Source organism: Nyctereutes procyonoides, unplaced genomic scaffold, assembly GCF_905146905.1.
Source record: "Nyctereutes procyonoides isolate TBG_1078 unplaced genomic scaffold, NYPRO_anot_genome, whole genome shotgun sequence".
In the NCBI taxonomy this organism is placed as follows: Eukaryota; Metazoa; Chordata; class Mammalia; order Carnivora; family Canidae; genus Nyctereutes; species Nyctereutes procyonoides.
Window position 1 is genome coordinate 5,383,776 of NW_026575133.1, and position 23,382 is coordinate 5,407,157.

The 23,382-nt window shown below is 39.0% G+C and overlaps 1 protein-coding gene across 1 annotated transcript in view; it reads right to left on the minus strand.

The window, feature by feature from the left end:
• Positions 1–4,827: 4,827 nt before the first annotated feature.
• ERLIN1 (ER lipid raft associated 1) overlaps positions 4,828–23,382 on the minus strand; it is a 40,532-nt gene continuing 21,977 nt past the window's right edge. The window contains exons 8-12 of the mRNA XM_055300258.1: positions 23,004–23,062; positions 21,089–21,180; positions 10,490–10,579; positions 9,300–9,379; positions 4,828–7,126 (exon numbers count right to left, since the gene is read on the minus strand). Of these exons, the coding sequence (XP_055156233.1) occupies positions 6,905–7,126; positions 9,300–9,379; positions 10,490–10,579; positions 21,089–21,180; positions 23,004–23,062 (543 nt within the window). The 3' untranslated portion in view covers positions 4,828–6,904. The remainder of the gene's footprint in view (positions 7,127–9,299; positions 9,380–10,489; positions 10,580–21,088; positions 21,181–23,003; positions 23,063–23,382) is intronic.

Genomic DNA, 23,382 nt, shown 5'->3' on the forward strand with positions numbered 1-23,382 from the left:
TTATAAAATGGGGTGGGGTAACCAAAACAACAGGCTTTCTTCCTTTTTCACAAAGATTTTTGTGAAGATTAAATGAGAAAATAATACCAATACTCACAACTTATATTGGTCCCTTCACATTTACCTGACACTGCACTTATTAGTCTTTTTAGAAATCTCATTTAATTTTCACTTTAGCCATGTCCAGCAGACTCTCCTTGTTAATGTGGTGTAAACAAGGAAACTGACATTCAGAAAGAAGAAATAAATTTGAGATTAAATTTAGCAAGTGGCATGGCTAGAACTTGAACCGGGTTCTATCTGATTATAAAGCATCTCTATTTAAGTGAAAGCTTCCTTTTTCACTTTATTTTGTATTTCCTTAAACATTATTTTACAATGATTGGAGTAGGTAATACTTGTACATGGTATAAAATATAAGAAAATATACAAAAGGGTGAAAAGTGAAAATGAATCTGTCTTTCCCTATACTCTTCTAGTTCCTTCTCAATGTAATTATTGTTACCCACTTATGATATATCCTTTGGGAGAAGGATAAAATTGCTTAGCGATTTACAGAAAGAAAAAAAAACATATATACATCCCCTATTTTTACACAAAAAGTAACCTCATATGGTGGTTGTTGCTTATTATTCCACTTTATTAAAATAATGGAGTTGAAAAAATTCTTTTGAAATGAATTTTTAGGGACGCCTAGTAGCTAGCAGTTGAGCATCTGCCTTTGACTCAGGCCATGATCCCAGGTCCGGGGATCAAGTCCCACATCAGGCTCCCTGTGAGGAGCCTGCTTCTCTCTGTGTGTCTCTCATGAATAAATAAATAATATCTTTAAAAAAAATGAATATTCAGGGGAGCTTCCAGTCTTTAAATATCACAAATATTGCTACAATGAATATTTTTAGTTTGGGGGAAGTATTCATTAAGGATATAAGTTCCAAGTAGTGAAGGTACTTTTTAAATTGTGTATGTGTTTTAAATTTTGATGAATACTGCCATATTGCCTTCTATAAGTATTTTATTTAGTTTACAGTTTAACATTCTCTGTGTATATATTTGAGCCACCAAGAACAAATTTTCATGTAAGATGTAAGATAGGGATATATATTGTTTCCAATTCCCCCAGAATTTTCTAACTTCTATAGAATAATCCATATTTTTCAGTTTATTCCTATACTTTAATTGATCTATTAAAGAAGCTGTAGTACACAGCTTCAGTAACTGTGACTTTAAGATTTTGAGAGAGCAATCAAGGGGGGGGGTAGTGAGGGGAGTGGCGGAGGGAGAGGGACTCCACACGGAGCATGGAGGTGGATGTGAGGCTTGATCCCACGACTCTTGAGATCATGACCTGAGCTGAAATCAGGAGTCAGACACTTCACCAACTGACACACCCAGGGGCCCCAGTAACTGTGACTATACTTTAACATTAGGTAGGGTTATTGTGACTATTTTAAAATTTTCCCTATAAATTTGGGATGTTAGTTTAGCTAAGCATTTTATCCTTTTAAACTTGCCTTCATTACATCTTTTTAAAGGTTTCATTTTATATAGGGTAGCAATTGATTGTTTTAAAATAATAAATTTGTGGGCAGCCAGGGTGGCTCAGTGGTTTAGTGCCACCTTCAGCCCAGGGCCTGATCCTGAGGACCCAGGATCGAGTCCCATGTCGGGCTCCCTGCATGGAGCCTGCTTCTCCCTCTGCCTGTATCTCTGCCTCTGTCTCTCATGAATAAAATCTTTAAAATAATAATAAATTTGTGAGGCACCTGAGTGGCTCAGTTGTTTAAGCATCCAACTCTTGATTTTGGATCTCAACGTCATGAGATCAGACCTGTGTTGGGCTCCATGCTCAGCTCAGAGTTGGCCTGAGATTCTCTCCTTCTCCCCCTGCCCCTTCCCCCATTCATGATATTTCTAGAGTAAATAAAATCTTTAAAGTAATAAATTCATATCTAACCACTGAACAATTCTATTTTTGTAATTGTGTTCAGAAAATTTTCTTTTATCTTCCAGGTACAATTATATCATCTACAAATTTGTCTCCCTTAAAAATTTTTTTCATTCCTGTTTTCTAATTCTAGTAATGGTAGATAGATTTATATTTTTTAAAGATTTTATTTATTTATTCATGAGAGACACAGAAAGAGAGAAGCAGATATGGGCAGAGGGAGAAGCAGGCTCCATACAGGGAGCTCAACGTGGGACCTGATCCTGGTACTCCAGGATCACGCCCTGAGTTGAAGGCAGATGTGCTTAACTGCTGATCCACCCAGGCGTCCCATAGATTTGTTTTATTCCTGATATTAATGGGGATCCTTTTAGTTTTTTATCATTTAGCCTTATTTGAGAAATGTTTTATCTGGCTAAAGAAGTATTCATTCTCATTTTATTAAGGATTTAAAAAATTAAAAATGGATGTTCATATCAAAAGCATTTTCTGTACAAATGAGATATCATGTGATTGTCCCCTAAATTCTACTTACATGGTGAATTTTGTTTTTGTTTTTTTAGAGAAAGACAGTGAGCTTGAGGGTGTGGGAGTGGGGGCGGGGAGGGGTAGTGGGAGAGGGATAGGGAGAGAATCTTAAGCAGGCTCCATGCCCAGCCGAGTCTGATGTCCGGCTCCTATTTCATGACCCTGAGATCATGACCTGAGCTGAAATAAAGAGTCAGACACTTGACTGAGCCACGCAGATGGCCCTACATGGTTAATTTTACTAAACAAGATTTTAGACCGTTCCTGTATTCCTGATTATCTTCACTTGATGGTGGTGTAGTTATTTTCAATGTGATGCTAGACTATGTGTTAGACTTTTGCATTGTTATTTTTAAGATTGGTAACTGTTTTTGTTTTATAGTATTTTGGTCAGGTTTAGCACCTTTTCTTCCTCTTCTATTCTTTGGAACTGTTTAAATGTAAAACCCAACCCCTTAATCACTACAGAAGACTGACTACAACCTCAGTGCACATATGTTTTAGCAAATGCGAAGTGCTCTGTAAGTATTAACCAAAAATATTAACCATTAGAGGCAGCAGTAGCCCAAATGTCTTGGTATGTAATGTCCTGGAAGAGAATTTGGGCTAAAGAAGGTTGACAGTTGGCTTGGGTACCTTAGAGCTGCAAACACATTTTCTATGTCTTCCTCCTTTTTAAAATCCATCATAAAAAATCAGAGTTCAGTTCCCATGAGATTCTCATTGCTAGATATCACTGCCCCCTTTATATTCTGTATGAGAGTGGGATAGGGCCTGGGAACCCCAGATCAGCCTCCAGGGGTAGGCTTCATTTCTAATTTTTTATTTTTTTTTTAAAATTTATGATAGTCACAGAGAGAGAGAGAGACAGAGAGAGAGAGAGAGGCAGAGAGGCAGGCTCCATGCACCGGGAGCCTGACGTGGGATTCGATCCCAGGTCTCCAGGATCGCGCCCTGGGCCAAAGGCAGGCGCTAAACCACTGCGCCACCCAGGGATCCCGGTAGGCTTCATTTCTGAAGGCAGAAATGTACCCCAACAATTACCATGCAGAAATCATTATGCTAGTTGCATAAAAATATGTTGCTGAACCCACTGAAGAGCCCCTCGAGGATGTATAAACAAGCTCAGAGATGTTACATAACTTCCCACAGTTACTTACACATTAAGTCCTCACACAGACACTCTACCTTAACTTCTACATTTTTTCCCCCACTACTTACTTTCCTGCATTTCACATTCATCCTTTTGTTTTTTCAAGTGACAAAACTGGCCAACTCATATGGGACCGGCATGAGCAATAGATACCAGCCCAAGTAAGAGGAGGATCACAGTCCCTGCCCCTGGAGAGCTGAACACTTGTGAGGAAAGACATTAAACAGGTAAAGTGAGGTGTGTGAAATGTTACAAAGACAGAAATGTGGAGTGCTGAGCCAGCAGTTTAAAGTTACCTGTCTGAAGAAGTAAAGATTCATCAGGAATTAGCAAAGTAAAGTTGGAGTTACAAGGGGAAAAAAACTAGCCATGTGGATGGAACAATGTATGTAAAGAGACACAAAAAAGGCACATTCAAGAACCCGGGCTGGAGAGGCCAGTGGGGGCCAGATCACAGCTTTCTATGCACACACCTAGGACTTAATCCCAAAGCAACCAGAAGCCACAACTTCTAATTCACAAAATTCCTTTTTCCACAGCAAGTTCTAAATTACCTCATTTTAATACCCACCAAAGCCTACAGGATAACTGGTTTTAGTTAAATTTCCCTGGTCTGCAGAAGCAGATATACAATACTATGGGGTTGGAGTCCACAGAAACCCAAGTAAAGGGGTGCTTTCCCCAAAACTCCCAATTACCAAACCCTGATACCCAACATCACTGTGAAACTGTTCCCCAGGAAGGAAAGGTTGAGAGCTTAGGAAGAGCAGGTCCAGCCCTGGCTCTTGGACTAACATCTGAATTAGTGAAGTTAGTTACATCATACCACTGCCAGTTATAATTTGTACAATTTGTCCTTCCTCTGCCTCAGTAAAACCACCATTTCCCTTCTTTACTTCTTAGACTCTGAAGGGCACAATGCTCCAGGCTCCCTCTTTCCTCGTCTGATGCTGGCCACATCCCACCAAGAAACACAACATTCCTTGTTAAATTCTGTGAGTTAGGAAGAGTGGAAACCCTGCTTTCAAAATTCTTATACTCGGGAAGCAGTATTCTGAGAAGAGTATAAGAAAAGCCTTTACAGTTGAGTTAAACTAGTAAATAAACTGGCTACCTAGCTGAAATGGGCAAGACAGTCTTAGCAACGTGTTAAATCAACAGAAAAGAATGGAGACATAGGAAAAAAAATACAAATCACTGATAGTAAAATAATTTTATTTGGTTTCTTTTTTTTAAAAAAAGGTAGCATTTCACATATAAATTTAGACTTCAAGATTACAGTGTATATTTGCCAAAAGGAACATCCCTGCAGGAGGGATAGACTTAGAGCCTGAGCGAGCACTGGGAAGCACACTCCATGGAGAGTTTAAGTGGAAGTAGTTTCTTTACAATTTCACAACATTAGTTCCCTGTTCCTCAACTCTGTCACCAGGGGGCTTGTAAGAAAACCCATATCCATCATTTTGGGGCAACAGCTTTTAGCTCATGGGAATAGGAAACATCTCTAGGAATGAAAGCACAAAGGTCAATTGACCCAAATTTCCCACAACAATCATTATCTACCTGCAGCAACGATACCATGACAGGTGATGAATTTATTCTTATAGTTCAAAGGTTCTTTAAAGGAGGACTAGAAAACGTAAGATCCATTCATAAAGAGAGTGTATACAATAGGCAAAAATAAAAAAAAGGATTCTCTCCATATTACAAATGCCTCTCTAGTGTAAGGCCCAGGGAAAAGACCCACTCATGTCTGGGATACCTTCCCCAGAGAAAGTGTTTGGCACAACCCGCAAACTGTCATGAGACTGACAGGACTGACAGCGGAAAGGTTTCTGGAAGTGGTCCCATGACTTTTCTCTCTGGCTTCAACATCATATACATGAAAAGTGTCTTAACAAGCTGCACAAACTCAGGCCTAACTATGCAGCACACTGTTTCGGGAAAGGTAATCCAAAGGGAATAAAGGCCCAGATGAAACAGGTCTCCCATAGCCACAGGCCAACTCATAACTCACTCTGTCATCCTCTCACAGGAGATTAAATCCCCTGGCGGCCCAGGAAGTCAGTGGAGTCCTGATTTCCTAGGGAGGATGAAAGGTGGAGAACAACTTTGATTTCAGTATCTCAGAGCCAGGGAAAAAAAAAGAGAGAGAGAGGGGGACAAAGATGACCAAAGATGCTAAGTTACTCTGTTCCACACTATGTAGGCTCCAGAAGGACAAATTGAGGAGAATCGGTGTGCCAGTAACCATGGCAGCCCTAGGACTAGCCTTTAGGCAGAGGTACTGAGGCAAATAAATGTACCCCAAATCCAGTTTTTAAAATGAAAACTTCCTGCAGTTATGATATAATACTATACAGTGAACAGCTGGGGATTGTATGCTGCTCGCAGTTCTGATTAAAGCCCTGCCCCACTCTTGGCCAGCCAGAGCTGAGAGGTGACATATAAGGAGTCTATAGCTAAAAACCAGGCACCTTAGTTATGAATGGCCTTGGGGAAGTGATGCAGTCATCATCCAATGGAGGGGAATGCAGGGCCCCAGAGCTTTGGTTCAAAGCAAAGGTTTCATCTCACCCAGAACTTCAAGCCAAGCTCTATCTCTGAGCCTACTAATGCAATAACTAGTGATTAGGAATCCCTGGTTGGGTGGCAAGGTACATATCCCAGCAGGCCACCAACTCGACTATAGGAAAACAAAAAGGTGCAAATAGTATCAAGTAAATAGTTGCTCAAGTGGAAGATCATTTCCTGGAGAACCTCAGCAGACTAGATGCTAATCACACAGATGAACACTGGGACTGGGCCCCAAAGAGAGAGCCTAGGCCCCAGGTGTAATCGATCTTCTTTACACTTACCACATCCTGGCCATCTTCTCTGGCCTCCTGTCTTGAATGGCTGAGCACACATCTCCCCGGGGACCAATGTAAACATTATTCAATAGATCTCAGCTTAGAAAAACACAGCTTGTTATATAGTTAATGTCTAACATTCCAGTGCAGGCAGTATCTTAGCATCCGACTTTTCCTCATTCATGAGTACCAGTTCAGAAAGGAACACACACAGGATACTTGATAAAGCTGTGGCTGAAAAGACATTTGGGTGCCAGACACCTGGCTCTATCTTCCAATCAGCTGATAAACCAGGGCTACCACAGGAGAGGCAGAACAGACGGAGCACAGGTTCTCTGTGAATCTGAAGAGTCGTATAACTATTGTTCCCACTTAACCCCTTGGGCCACATTTTGATATGGGAGTACATTTCCACCACTTGCATCAACCTGTGCTCTCCTTGTTTTGGATGGGGCTCTCTCCTGAGGGTTCAAGAGCCTCCTTAGAGAGGAGAGAACTTTTTCTTCCAGTCCTAACATCTGAATATTTCGAAGCACAAGAGGAGTCCATGAACATGCTAGGGATGTTGCTGCCAAAGTAGATCTTACTGTTAGAAGCAATGGCCTGGTACCTTTTGAGCTCCAGATATTCCGGGGTCAATTTGTGCTGTGTGGGAGCAAACAAGAGCAAAGGCATCAGGACGCTTTTGTCCCACAGTCATCTCTCTCTTTTCTCACAAATGTTTTTCCTACTGCTTTTCTGAATATCACTACTCAATGCTGAATCACTGCCAATGACCTCCTCTCAGTTTGAAGCATGGCTATCACATTAACAGCTATATTTTAGACTTGGAGTTCCTTAAACAAGCTCCTGTCCTTCATTTTTTAATAAAGAAATGATTGAGGAGGTGGGTTCCTGGGAACAAGGATAATAACTAAGATTTCCATAGTGACTTGGACCTTGCAAAATAATTTTGTATATACTTTCTTATTTCATCTAGCTGAGTTCAACCTGGAATCAGTCTGGAATCTCTGCAGGTTCTCTTTTAAGAGGTAAATAGGTCAAAGGATGAGAGTAGCAGAGCTTCAAAGGAGCTGGGTTCATAACCTTATAATCAACCATCTGTGATTCTGCTTTTCTTGACCACATTTTAAAAGTGGAAAAAAAATCTCAAGAAATCATCTGGTCTGGCCTCATGCCTCTATCTAGAAGCTGGGTATTTAAACACTGTGAGGGACAGATATCTGCCAATCAAATAGATTTTTTAAATTTATATCATGCTGCCATGATATATACACTCAAAATCTCTTTAGGTTTGATTAAAACTTATTTCTAATATTTCCTGGAATATACTTCCTCTAGGAATCCTTTCCTCACCTCAAGTCTCTGGATTGTCCCCTTAGGCAAAAGCCCATCTTGCCTTTCATAGCCCCCAACACCTTCTACTTTCTGAGTCTATACTCTCTCCAGTTGATACATATCCTCTATTGAAACACTGTCATCAAACCTGGTCACAGTACATAACCAAATTACTTTCTATTGCTTTACTAACTAACATAGGTCAATATCTGAACAGCATTTTTCAAAATGGCATAAAACTGCTATCCCTTTCAACATAAGGCTAACCTAATGACAAGGTCTTGATACTTGTGCCTGGCCAGCTTCTCTCACAACAGATCTGAATTGCTAGTTTTATACACAAAAGTTTCTCACCTTGCCTCCATCTTGACCAAATCCCATTGTTTCTATAGAGTGGTGTCTCCTCAAATATGTTAAATTTACTTCAAAATTTATACTGGATTTCAAAGTACTGACAACTCTCATTCTATAAACCTATCATATCTGATCATTCTTCTGAACCCTTAGTATGTTGTTCCTTTCTAAACTGAAAGAATTTAAGACCTGTCTATACCTTAAATCTTGACTCTAATCCTTCAAAAGACACCAAACACTTTGGCAACCTTTCTCAGCTCTTTCAATGTTTCTATCTACTCTACAATTAATAGCTTTATAAACCTTTGTCATATCCTCCCCTTCTCAGACTACCATAAGCGTCCTAACAGCCTCTTTCTAATACCTACTAAGTAGGCTTACGTTCTCTAGACCTAGATTAACCTGAGTCTCTAAACAAAAACTGTTCACTTGTATCACCCAACCTTGTTTCTCAAATTATCACACATGAAATTCCTCACAACTAGAATATTTTTAAAATCCAGTTAAACAAACAATACTCAGGGGCATTTGGAAACATGTGCTGTGGGGAGGAGGTGTTGACTGTTCGAATAATCAACACTACTGACACTTAGCAGGCAAGGGTCAGGGATGCAAAATAGCCCATAATGCAAGAGACAGTCTTCAAAAATGAAAGAGTATTTCATCTCAAAATGCAAAGAGAGTTTCTGATGAGAAACACCACACTAAACAAGCTTAGCATTTTTACAAAAAAGCTACCTTACCTGGGAAGCAACCCTAAATGGACTTTTACTCTTTTTCTGTTACTCCTGTCATTCCAAGAGAAGACTGTCATCTTTCCTGATTACTGAGCCCGGATAACGGCAGTACAGATAGATGACTTACATATGTGTTTGACCTGTGTTTATTTTACCTTTGTCCTAGCTCCCCACTTTTACAAGGAACTCGACAAAGTTCTCCCAATGAGTGTGCAATATGTCTTGATGAGTGATTAGCTGTTTCTAGAGTGTGGTGGTAACTACCCTTCCTTGACACTGAAGAGATCACGTCTATCATATTAGAGGCCTCTCCTGCCCCCCAACCCCCCAAGGAAAAGCAAAATCCCTAACACTATATTATTAGGACAGTGGCACAAAGAGCCAGTCACCTTGTTTGAGGTGGCATATTTGTGTGCAGCATAATACTCAGCATCTGCCTTCGCCTTCTCTCTGGCCAGGAACGCAGCATCTAGCAAGCAAAATACAGTCAGGGTGTTTTATTTTTTATTTTTTTTTTTTTATTTATTATTATTTTTTTTTATTTATTTTTTTTTTTTTTTAGTCAGGGTGTTTTAAACAAAAAAAAAGTTGTAATCTATTTCCTTAGCTGGGTAAGAGTTAAGATTCTATGTTAAACAGGGGTCTCTTTATCCACTGCCTAATATTTCGATCACTTACTTATTTTTTTAAAGATTTTTTTAAAGTAATCTGTACACCCAATAATGGGGTTTGAACTTACAACCCCGAGATCAAGAGTCACATGCTACAATGACTGAGCCAGCCAAGTACTCCTTGATCACTTAAAGGCATTTAACATTAGTAGTTTTCAAATCCCAGTCCCCAGAAACACTCTTCTCAAAGGGGAATACTTTTGTCAATGTCAAAGAACTCTTAGCTCATTAGAGACCACTTCATTTTCCACCTAATGCTGCTCCTTCTTTCCTCTAGCCCTCATCACTCAAAAAGCCTCACACCCTACCCAGGCTCTATGCTTCAAGTAAAATAATGAAGTCCAGACATGAAAGCTCTGCTCTATTTATTGCACTGTCCCCATCTCCTTCAAATTTGATCAAGTCAGTTAATGGAGAATGACAAGAAGCAACACTATACAAGCAACAGAGGTTGAATATCTGGTCTTCAAGACTGTGAACTCAGAACATTAACATCTCACTATATGAAATCAAACAGTTTGAAAGCCTCTACAAAAATTGCAGCTTCTCTCCCCCACCCACCACCACTAATTTTTTTGGTATTTTTTTGTTGCTGGGTAGAAAAGAAACTGGTAGTGGTGGGTTTTCTTATCTTATACATTCTTTACAATTGGTTATGGGTAATTCTCATACTTTGCCTGAGAACAGAGTGGTAGCTAATAAGCCATAACTAAAGGACAGAAAATGAAAGGAAGAGTTACCTACAGTCACAAACCAAACCAAGAGCTGAACGTGTACTGGCAATTTTCTAAAGTCCTCCAGACCAGATTATTCTGTCTATTGTCCTCCCGCCCACCACAATCAAGAGCCCAATTTCTGAGGCAGAAAGGCAACTCGGACAGCCAGAGCCTCTTTTCTCACTGATGTACCTTCAATTTCAGAAATGCGCTTTTCAGTTTCTTTCTCCATCACCTTCTGCTGGAACCGAATTTTTGCCACCTGTGCGATCTTCTCTGCTTCTATAATCATACACAAAAGAAGACACATTCAAAAACATTTCTCTAGTTCCAGAAATATTTAGAATTAGCAGCACACAGTCTTAACATTTAATTATATGTTTTATGGGCTAACTTTCATTAAGTTTATCCACCCAGACTATAAACTACTTAACATAAAAAAGGAAATTTATTTCCTATTTCACTGTTCTGTTGACAGTGCTAGTTCTGTGAGAAAGGGGAGTACAAAAGGTTCCATTCCTTCATGGGATTACACAGCAACAGTCCACAAGCTAATTGGGAAAATGATACTTCATGAAAGTACTCAGAACAAAAATAGAGCAACATAAATGCATGGCAACACAGAACAATCTTATAAAATGGCAGGAGAAAGAAAGAATAAGGAAGGTAAGTTAAACCGAGAAAAGCCCTCTGGAAGAAATCCTAGAGAAAATAATGTACATGACTTACCTAGGAGGACATGGCAGAAGGCAAAAAGACAAGAAGAATGATTGAGTAGTCACAATGAAAAGGTGACTGCAGAGCCAGCTGACAAGAGAAGACCACAAATAATTTGACTAGAAAGAAGGCTAGATGACCCTCATCTTTAGTAGTAGGTTAAGAATTTTATATACTCAGGATCAACTGTTCAGTTACCATCAGGGAGATCACAAGTTGAAAATAGTATCAGAAAGAGAAAGCAGGCTAATTCAAATGACCCTGTGGAAAACAAGTGTTAGGGATGAACAAGTTAGCTGCAGCAGAAGAAACCAAACACCCTCAATCAAGTAAACCCATGACCTAACCAAAGGATCCAGGACCAGGGAAGAAAGACCCTAATTACACTTTCAATACAATCACTCCAATTCTTGAAGAACATTCTCAGTTCTTCTTTTCCACCAAAGAGGTTAAATATTAACACATCTTCTCTCTGGCCCCTGGGGGAAGTACATAGTAGAAAAAAATTTTCCAAGTGGCTTCCTATTTCCAGAAGATCCAGTATCCTGTGGCAAAGACCCCAGCGCACACTTCTCTATTTCTCCATTAGCATAAAATCAACCTATGTCACACACACACACACACACACACACACACACACCACACACCCAATAGACTATGATGCTCAACTGGACTAGAAACTTACCTATACGCAGAAGCTCTAGATAAAACTTGAATAATAGGTAAGGCATCTGGAGCCTACATTTAAAACCCAGAGAATGGTGTCTCAATGTAGAAAAACTGTTGCAGTCATCCCATTTAACATGCTCTCTAACATGCAGGGATAAACCAATAAAGAGCATGAGTAGACTTCTAGTTTTAGAAAAATGGTGGAGTATGCAAATAAGAAAAACCTTCAGCTAACAACACCTTAAGGTGTTATAACATTTTTTTTTTAACATATGGCTAAGATAATAAGAAAGTAGGAGAGATCCTCAAGAGACATAAGCAAAGGGAGAGCTGAGAGCCAGTACAGTGGCAGACTTGGTGGTGGTTATTAGACAAGTGAAGGAGAGGGAGTTGGGATATTGCCTATGCAAGGCCAGGAGATGAGGCCTTGAGATGTTAGAACTGAGACTCCTGTATAAAATTGAGACCACTAGACGGCTTCAGCTCCAGGGAGGCTAAAAAGCTCTACCCACCAGCCCAGTGAGAAGCAAGCTCTTCTCCATTTAGACACATCACATGAAACTGAAACACCCAAAGACAGAGAGAAAAATCATAAAAGTAAAAAGAAGAGAAGCCAAACAAAAATGAAATAATATTGCCATAATGACAAAGAAAAGTAAGGTTCGCTGGGCTTAGAATTGTAGGCTAGATTACCATGCAAGAATGAAATAAAATCATTTCAGACCAAAGAAAACTGAGTAAATATCGACTCCTTAGCCTTCACTGAAAAAAACAAAACAATAATAACAACAAACTAGCAGAAAAAAAGAATGAACTGCCAAAAACAATGGCGAGGGAAAAAAATTAAGTAACACCTATAAATCAAAATAGATGTTTACTGTAAGAATCAATGATAATGGTAATAATTAATGGGGGAATAAAAACATAAAACCAGAATACGAGGCAATGATATGTAAAATTGGGGGACAGTAATAAGAATTAAAGCATTCTAAGGTTTTATTTAAGAGAATAGAAAGAGGAGTGCCTAGATGGCTCGGCAGGTTAAGTGTCTGCCTTCAACTGAGTCATAATCCCAGGGTCCTGGGATTAAGCCCCACATTGGGCTCCCTGCTCAGCCACCTCCTTCAAACCTCTGCCTATGGCTCCCAACTTCTTCTACCTTCTCCACCTCCTTCTACCTCTGCCTGTGGCTCCCCCTGCTTGTGTTCTCTCTCTGTCAAATAAATAAAATCTTTTTTAAAAAAGGTAAGATGGAGAAAATGACTAGCTTTAGACTTGGTCATGTCAGGCATGTTTATCAACATTTTATAGGTAATGACTAATTATACATTCTAGAAACAGAATATAAATCTTCTAAGCAAGTAAAAGGAAGAAAAGAATAAAGAAAATCCAATTCAATACCAACTGGATAAGAGAGAAAAAAGCAGCAGAGGAAAAAAATGCATGGTAAATAGCACAAAATTAAATGATACAAACAAATCCAAATATAGTAGTAACCACAATAAATATAAAAAGACTAAACTCACCAGTTAAAAGACAGATTCTCACATTGGATAAGATAACAAAATCCAGCTATATGCTGTTTACAAGAGACACACCTAAAACATAATGACATAGAAAAGTTGAAAGTAAAAGGATGGGAAAAGATACATCAAGAAAATAACTAACCAAGAGAAATCTGGCATAGCTATAATATCATTAGACAAAATAGGTCTTAAGCCAAAAAGCGTGTCTGGAATAAAGAGGGTTATTACATAATAGGAGCAATTCTCCAGGAAGATGTAACAATACTGAATCTCTTAATGATATAGCCCTAAAATATATAAAGAAAAAAAATTACAAGTCAACAAATCCATGGTCACAGTAGGAGATTTTAATTTTAACACACACCTCTCAGTAACTGATAACTCAAGAAGGCAAAAATTAGAATACAGAAGATGTAAACAACACAATTCATAACCCTGACCTAATGGATATATAGGGAAAACCACATCCAACAAATAAGAAAACACATTCAGTCTTTTCCAGCATACACAAAACATTTACCAAAAAAGTACCATGTATTGATAGGCTACAAAACAAATTTCAACAAATACTTAAGACCATATAACAGATATTTTCTGACTGTCATGCAAGAGGTAGCCCCCTAAAAACCCATTTAATCAGAAATTGAAAGAAATACTTTTAATACTTCCTAAGTGAAAGGAGAAATCATAATGGAAATGTTTTTAAAAAATTAAAATGAACATCAATAAACTACATTTTAAAACTTGTGAGATATACCTAAAGCAGAACTTAGAAGAAAATTTATAATCTTACATGCTTCCGTTAGAAAAGACTGAAAACTAAAGAATTAAGTAACTCAAGAAGTTAGAAGAGAACCAATGAGAAAACTCAAAAAAAGGAGGAGAGAAATAATAAGTGTAAATAATAAAAGTGAAAAGTAAGTGACAATAGAATCAACCAAATCAAAATACAGTTCTGTGAAAAGATGAATAAAGTATGACAGACCTCTGGCACAAATGATGCCACAAAACAGAAGGCACAGATAAACAATACTCGCAATTAAGAGGGACATGCATATCTGATAGAGGGTTTTCAAAATCAGAATAAAATTCTTCAAGTTTATGCCCATAAATCTGAAATTTCAGATGACAATTTTCTAGAAAAATGTAACTACCCAATAGACTATTGTTAGTATAGAAATTAAATCAGCTGGCTAAATGTTACCACAAACAACAAGCAATCATACAAAAGAAGCACAAACCCCACTAGACCAAGATAGTTTTTACAAGTGAGTTCCACCAAACCTACAATGAAGAGATAACATATTTTATACAAAATGTTCCAGAATACAGAAAAAAAAAAATGCTCTCCAACTCATTTTTGAGGCTTAGTGTAATTGTGAAAAAAACTGACAATAAGAGTGCAAGAAAAAAATATAAGTTGAAATTTATGAAATAAAAGTAAAAATTAGGCAATAAAAGTAAAAATTTTAAAGAAATTATCAGCAAGACATAAAGAAAAATGTATTGGGGTGAATCTCCTACATCATGATCAAGTGAGTTTAGCCCAGGAAGGCAAAACAGTTCAGTAATAGAGAATCTATTAATATAATTCACATTAATAGCTTCAAAAAGAAAAATTATATGGTCATCCTCAACAGATCCGGAAAAAAAATCTCAAAGTTTTAACAGTGATTCATGACAAAAACTCTCAGCAAGCAAGAAACAGAAAGAAACTTCATTAACCCAATAAAAGTTCAGCACAGCAAGCATCCCTGGGACTATTTTAAATAAAGTTAGGAACAAGAGAAAAGTATCTGTTGCCATCTTTCTTTTCAATACTGTATTGTATGTAAATCATAGCCTAAACCAGTAAGATAAGAAAAATTAGAACGTGTAGGACTACAAAGAGAAAATCAGAACTATCCTGATCTGAAGACAATGTGCTCATATGGGAAATCCAAAAGACTCTTAGAAACAGCATGTTCAGCAAGACTGCTAAATAAACAAAATTAACAGCATACCTCTAACAAAAGCAAAAACCAGTTAGAAAATGCACCTTCAAAAAAGAGCCTATTTGGTGCGCCTGGGTAGCTCAGTCAGTTCAGTGTCTGACTCTTGGTTTCAGCTCAGATCGTGATCTCAGGATCCTGGGATGGAGCCCTGCATCAGACTGTGCTCATCCGCAGAGTCTGCTCATCCTTATTCCCCACCCTGGACCTTCCCCACACTCGTTCTTAAACTTGTGCATGCTCTATCTTTCAAATAAAATCTTAAAAAAAAAAAGAGCCTATGATAATAGTAAAAAATTTGAGGAATATATAGGAATGAAACTAAGAAAGTGCTAGAATTTTAATAAGAAAATTGTAACAATTTTTTTGAAAGACATTTCTCATAAACAGAGGAACGTAACAGATTTATAAGATCATAAATCATAAATATTGTATCATAAATATTGTAATTCTCTCCAAAACCTCAATACAGCATTTTACAGAACTTAAGCTGGTTCTAAAATTTAGAGGAGGAAAAAAGGGCCTAGGACAGTGTAAGACAATTTTAGGAATAGTTAGACTAGTTAAGAGAAACAATTAAGGAAAAACTTGCTCTCCCATAGCAAGACTCAACATAAAAAGTGACAGTAATTAAAACAAGGTAATTCTGGAGAAGGCATGACATGGTTTTAGAAATAAATAGAGGAAATAATGAAATTTTCAATAAATAGCCTGAAAGAATTCGCTTGCTACTTGGAAAAAATAAACTGAATTCTAATGTCACACCAAGCCCTAAAATAAATTCCAGATGGATTTAATATCTATGTGAAAAGCAAAACTTTAAAACCTTTAAAATAAAATTATTACTTTAAGGTTGGGAAATAACTCTTAAATGGAATAGAAAAAGCACAAATTAGAATGGAAAAGACTGATGAATATGATTACATGAAAATTAAAGGCCACAAAGTGAGAGAAGATATTTGCAAAGCATAAATCTGGGAAAGGATTAATATCCAGAAGATATAAAGAACTTCTACAAATCAGCTCAAAAAAAGTAATCAAACTATGGGCTAACAGTATATTAACAGGCAATTCACATCCAAAAAAAAAGAAACCTGAATGACCAGTAAACAATATTCAACTTTACTAGTAATCAGAGAAATACAAACTGAAATTATGTGATACGTGTACACCATCACACTGATCACACTGACATAAATTTTAAAAGGTCTAATGAATCCAAGAGTTGAGGAGGATGTGCAGAAATGGGAATTCAATAAAGCAGCAAAGGAATGGGAACTCAAACCTTGCTGAAGAGAAGGTAAAATGGTAGGATCACTTTGCAGAGCAATTTGGCAATACTGAATGTTATAAATATGAAGATGTATGTACCCTATGACCCAGCAATTCTACTTTGAGGTATGTATTCCAGAGCAATGCTTCTCAAACTATCTATGGGAGAGCAACCTCCCTCCTTTTTTTTGTATTTCAATCTGTTAGGAAGCAATATTTTATAAAGTATAATTAAAATTAATTACTAGGAAAATATTTTAAAAATAACCACAGGCTCATTATTATTAGACTCAACAGACAAAAAATTACTGTGTAATGCTTTAAGAACTTCTAAAACAGGGGGAGGGGCAAGATGGCGGAAGAGCAGGGTCCCCAAATCGCCTGTCCCCACCAAATTACCTAGATAACCTTCAAACCATCCTGAAAATTTACGAATTCGGCCTGAGACGTAAAGAGAGACCAGCTGGAACGCTACAGTGAGAAGAGTTCGCGCTTCTATCAAGGTAGGAAGACGGGGAAAAAGAAATAAAGGAACAAAAGGCCTCCGAGGGGGAGGGGCCCCGCGAGGAGCCGGGCTGAGGCCGGGGCGAGTGTCCCCAGGACAGGAGAGCCCCGTCCCGGAGGAGCAGGAGCTGCACCAACCTTCCCGGGCGGGCGGAAAGGGGCTCGCAGGGAGGTGGAGCAGGACCCAGGAGAGCGGGGATGCCCTCGGGCTCCCGGGGACACTAACAGACACCTGCGCCCCGGGAGAGTGCGCCGAGCTCCCTAAGGGCTGCAGCGCGCACGCACGGCGGGACCGACTGGAGCAGCTCGGAGGGGCTCGGGCGGCGGCTCCAGGGAGGGGGCTGCAGGGCGGGAGCGCGAATCCCACAGCGCAGGCCCCGGAGCACAGGGCGCCGGGACACAGCGCAGGATCCGGCCTCCCCCGGGACAGGCAGAGGCCGGGAGGGCCCAGGACAGCAAGGACGCTCCTGCCCCGAGCTGAGCAGATCAGCGGCCCCGCCCCGGAGCCTCCAGGCCCAACGGACGGAGAACCGAGAGCCCCGAGCCCCGTAGTTCCTGCGGAGGCTGAATCCAGGCTTCCAGAGTTGCCATAGCAACTGCGGTTGTTCCTCCTGGGGCCCCACGGGGTAAACAACCCCCGCTGAGCCCGGCAGCAGGCAGGGGCAGAGCAGCTCCCCCAAGTGCTAACACCTGAAAATCAGCACAACAGGCCCCTCCCCCGAAGACCAGCTGGACGGACCAGTGATACTCCCCCGTGTTCCAATACAACTTGTTTTTGGCCACTCTGCACTGAGCAAAATGACTAGAAGGAAAACCTCACCTCAAAAGAAAGAATCAGAAACAGCCCTCTCTCCCACAGAGTTACAAAATCTGGATTACACTTCAATGTCAGAAAGCCAGTTCAGAAGCACTATTCTACAGCTACTGGTGGCTCTAGAAAAAAGCATTAAGGACTCACGAGACTTCATGACTGCAGAATTTAGATCCAATCAGGCAGAAATTAAAAATCAATTGAATGAGATGCAATCCAAACTAGAAGTCCTAACGAGGAGGGTTAACGAGGTGGAAGAACGAGTGAGTGACATAGAAGACAAGTTAATGGCAAAGAGGGAAACTGAGGAAAAAAGATACAATCAATTAAGGGACCATGAAGACAGATTAAGGCAAATAAATGACAGTCTAAGGAAGAAAAACCTACGTTTAATTGGGGTTCCCGAGGGCGCCGAAAGGGACAGAGGGCCAGAATATGTATTTGAACAAATCCTAGCTGAAAACTTTCCCAATCTGGGAAGGGAAACAGGCATTCAGATCCAGGAAATAGAGAGATCCCCCCCTAAAATCAATAAAAACCGTTCAACACCTCGACATCTAATAGTGAAGCTTGCAAATTCCAAAGATAAAGAGAAGATCCTTAAAGCAGCAAGAGACAAGAAGTCCCTGACTTTCATGGGGAGGAATATTAGGGTAACAGCAGACCTCTCCACAGAGACGTGGCAGGCCAGAAAGGGCTGGCAGGATGTATTCAGGGTCCTAAATGAGAAGAACATGCAACCAAGAATACTTTATCCAGCAAGGCTCTCATTCAAAATGGAAGGAGAGATAAAGAGCTTCCAAGACAGGCAGGAACTGAAAGAATATGTGACCTCCAAACCAGCTCTGCAAGAAATTTTAAGGGGGACTCTTAAAACTCCCCTTTAAGAAGAAGTTCAGTGGAACAATCCACAAAAACAAGGACTAAATAGATATCATGATGACACTAAACTCATATCTGTCAATAGTAACTCTGAACGTGAATGGGCTTAATGACCCCATCAAAAGGCGCAGGGTTTCAGACTGGATAAAAAATCAGGACCCATCTATTTGCTGTCTACAAGAGACTCATTTTAGACAGAAGGACACCTACAACCTGAAAATAAAAGGTTGGAGAACCATTTACCATTCAAATGGTTCTCAAAATATACCCTAAAAACTACAGAACACTTCTGAAAGAAATTGAGGAAGACACAAAGATGGAAAAATATTCCATGCTCATGGATTGGCAGAATTAATATTGTGAAAATGTCAATGTTACCCAGGGCAATTTACACGTATAATGCAATCCCTATCAAAATACCATGGACTTTCTTCAGAGACTTAGAACAAATTATTTTAAGATCTGTGTGGAATCAGAAAAGACCCCGAACAGCCAGGGGAATTTTAAAAAAGAAAACCATATCTGGGGGCATCACAATGCCAGATTTCAGGTTGTACTACAAAGCTGTGTTCATCAAGACAGTGTGGTACTGGCACAAAAACAGACATATAGATCAATGGAACAGAACAGAGAACCCAGAAGTGGACCCTGAACTTTATGGTCAACTAATATACGATAAAGGAGGAAAGACGATCCACTGGAAGAAAGACAGTCTCTTCAATAAATGGTGCTGGGAAAATTGGACATCCACATGCAGAAGAATGAAACTGGACCACTCTCTTGCACCATACACAAAGATAAACTCAAAATAGATGAAAGATCTAAATGTGAGACAAGACTCCATCAAAATCCCAGAGGAGAACTCAGGCAACACCCTTTTTGAACTTGGCCACAGTAACCGGAGAAGGACAAACAGTGTATGTTCTCATTCATTTGGGGAATACGAATAATAGTGAAAGGGAATATAAGGGAAGGGAGAAGAAATGTGTGAGAAATATCAGAAAGGGAGACAGAACATAAAGACTTCTAACTCTGGGAAATGAACTAGGGGTGCTGGAGGGGGAGGAGGGCGGGGGGTGGGGGTGAATGGGTGACGGGCACTGAGGGGTACACTTGACGGGATGAGCACTGGGTGTTATTCTGTATGTTGGTAAATTGAACACCAATAAACATTAATTTATATAATTAAAACAAAAAAAAAATAAAACTAAAGTACAATAAAAAAAAAAAAAAAAAAAAAAAAAGAACTTCTAAAACACTCATTCTCAATTTCTGCAGTCATCTCATTAGGGATTAGAAACAAAAAGCTGGTGAAATAGGGCACTAACCAACACTACACTACCACAGGAAAACTCCGAATGTGTGCATGAAGAGACATGGGTATTGGCATTACTGCAGCACTGTTCATAAGGAAAAACTAAAAACTACCTAACTCTTCAACACTAATCCATCAGCATGAATGGAGGTTCACTCACAGAATGAGTGCACAGCAGTTAAAAATTAACTAAATCTACACATATCAATATGAATAAAACTCAAACAGTGCTGGTAAAATAAAGGCAAGTTGTGAAATAAAAGATGGAGTTTGATACCATTTTTATCTTTTAAAACAACTCTATGAACTGTTTATTGTAACATACTTTCAGTTACAGTATAAAAATATGGACAGAATCATCTACCTAAAAACTTTAAAAGAGAAGCTACTCAGAGAAGGGAGGTCAAGAAATAGGACCAGGTAAGTGTACACAGGAGGCTTCAAATGGATATATAAATTTATTCTTAAAAGAAAATGTGATCTGAAGGAATGTGGCCAATATTGCGCCTTCCTTCGATTATTCTCTGTACATTCCTGCATATTTGAAATAGTTAATGAAACACTTCTTAAACTTTCAGCATCTCAAGGAACAAATGACTGAGAGCCTAAGAGGGCAGTCCAATATAGAGTATCCTGGAGTGTTAGGGAAGTCACCGTGATTCAAAATAAGCTGTAAGCAATCCTGCCATACTGTCGAAGATGACAACATCTATCCATCCCGATAAAACTCGTTGTATGTCAACAGCAAGGGAAGCATATTATAATCCTGAGCTCTGGCCAAAAAACTCTATTCTTAAACCATATGAACAAAACTTACTCCACAGATGCTAGAGTTGCCCAAAAATCCTATCCATTTTCCTGTCCTTGAAAAAGCAGTAGCAGCCAAAGACATGGTAGAGCGCCAAAGCACTTCACGAAGTACTGGCACCATCTAATTTTAAAGGCTGTAAAACATCTGAATGACAAAAGTTTCTAGAATTCTCCACTATGTATGGTGCAATCTTATTTGATCCCATTAATATCCAGTGTCAGACTGACAAAAAACAGGACAAACTTGTAACACATGTACTTAGAGACATCCATTTCAGAAAAAAATCCAGGTACCTATAATAGCCTTTTTCCTCTCTGTCTCAGCTTCCTTCTCCACAACCTTTTGTTTCTGTGCAGCTATAAGAAGTTTTGTCTTTTCAGCCTCCCTGTGAAGCAAAATATTATAAAAATTAGAAATGATGTGCAGTCACAGGCAGTAATTTTGACTCTACAGTGGGTCAGAGAACTATTTGCAACATGAACTTCTGATCCATTAAGGTGCCAAGACAGGTGTTACTCCATTTTACTTATAATGAATCTGAGGCTGAAAGGTTTAATGATTTGCCCAAAGTCACCCAGATATAAGAATCAATTTATACATTTGTATTTTAGTCTGACCTTTTCCTCTAATTGTATCATGGGAAGGCCTGTGATCTCGAAGTACCCAGAGTGTATAAATGTTTCCTTTGTTGTTAGGCCTCCAACTAGCCCATATAGCACCTCTGGGCCAATTAGCAAAATGCAACAACCTCTGAGCAGATGCAGTCCCTCAGGTGCATGGTTTGGCAAGCAGAACGGAGCTGGATTTCAGCCCTTCCTCAGGCAGACACTGTGCACTGACCCTATTTGTTGTATGGAAGATATAATCAGGTAGCAGTTATTAGGTGACAAACTGGGGCTCAATGTAAGGAAAAATTTTCTAAGAATCTGAGCTTTCTAAAAATGGAAACAGGTGGCCTATCACGAAGCATGTACAAATGATGACTGGGTGACCACATGGCAGAAAACGTATAAAAAAATTACCATTAGGTGGGAGGTTAGATTTAAGGTGGCTTTTAAATCTGGAATTGCAATAGTCTACAAAATTAGGAAAGATCCAGGTTTATCCGAAAAATAACTCCCAAAATATTTCCCCCCAAAGATCTTTCCTTTCCTCTCAAAACTGATAAAGACATAAAATGGCATTCTGGATACTACGAGTTATTGGAGGGCAGCAAACATATAGTCTTCATGTCTCCATCACTAGAAGCTATCATATTGAAAGCCTAAGATATTCAGACTATGATCTATCCAGCCTGGCACTCTATCCTTTATAGTTTTAGAAGAGGAGTTCCACTTCTACAAATGAAAAGGATAAATAAAATTATGCATAACAGAAGATATAGACTTGGCAACAGTAAGGAGTCAGCAGTAGATTATCCCAAGTAGTAGTAGTAGTATTCCTTAGACCCCTAATACTTCTACAGTCTGTTGCATTCCTGACTTTTGCAAAGTTATTTTTCCAGCATTTCATATTTTTCCTCCTAAAATACTACCCAAGTTTCATAAAGACTTTTGTTTCTTCTTTTCAATACCTGTCAAACAAGAAGAATACAGCCATTTCAACTACAATAGGTATTCCCTTAACACGGATCTTCAGAACACTAAGAAATTAATTTCATGTCAAGCAAGTATCTTCTCATTCCCAGTCAGCCCTGGACCCAAAGAGAAGACTACCAGGAGTCAATTCAGGCAAAGCTTCCCAAAAGCAAATTATAAAGATCTAGGTATAACTTTAGATAACACAATCACATACAATGGAAAACCAAACTTTATACCAATAACGTATCTATTCTTAGCATTGTAACACAGTACACAATATAGGCACTCTCTTCAACCTAAACCGCTAGGACTCCCTCCTCCATCAGTATTTTAATTCAAGATATTCATGTCCAAATTATACCTTAGCCTTCCAACAATAGGTCTACAGCTAACTGCATCCTTAGCCACTAGAGCTGCTCCTGAAATGTTCATATATAAAGAAAAAACTAAGAAAAATCTAATGAACTGAGACACAAGAATAGAGAATATAATCAAAATTAAAGCATGGAAGATAGATATACACCCCACCCCAGAGTGTAACATCTCACATATAAGTTTTTCTACTCTGGTATATTAATATGTAGACAGCCCTAAATAAAAATATTGGGATCCCAAGCATATTACTCACATTAACTCAAAATTTCTTCTTATGGCTTCTGGGATTTTGGGTTTTGTAACACGCACAGCCTAAAAAATAAAAGTAAAAAGCCAAAGTATATTTGAAAAATAAATCTTCAAACTAAATCTTCAATAGAAAAGCTCCTCAAATGAAACGAATAAAACAACTATGGCATAGCTGCCTACTAACGTGAGGAGATTCTGCCAGAAAATCTATTTTTCATGCCATCACTCCAAGAATCAAAGATACACTGCTTCTTGTTTCCTTAAAAAATGCTTGGCTACGGAGGGAAAAAAATCACTCTATCCCTTTCCTTTAGGGAAAAGGTTCTCCCTTAAAAGACCTACAAAGCTCTTCAGTTGGATACTTTTGTCTCATTTTCAAGCCT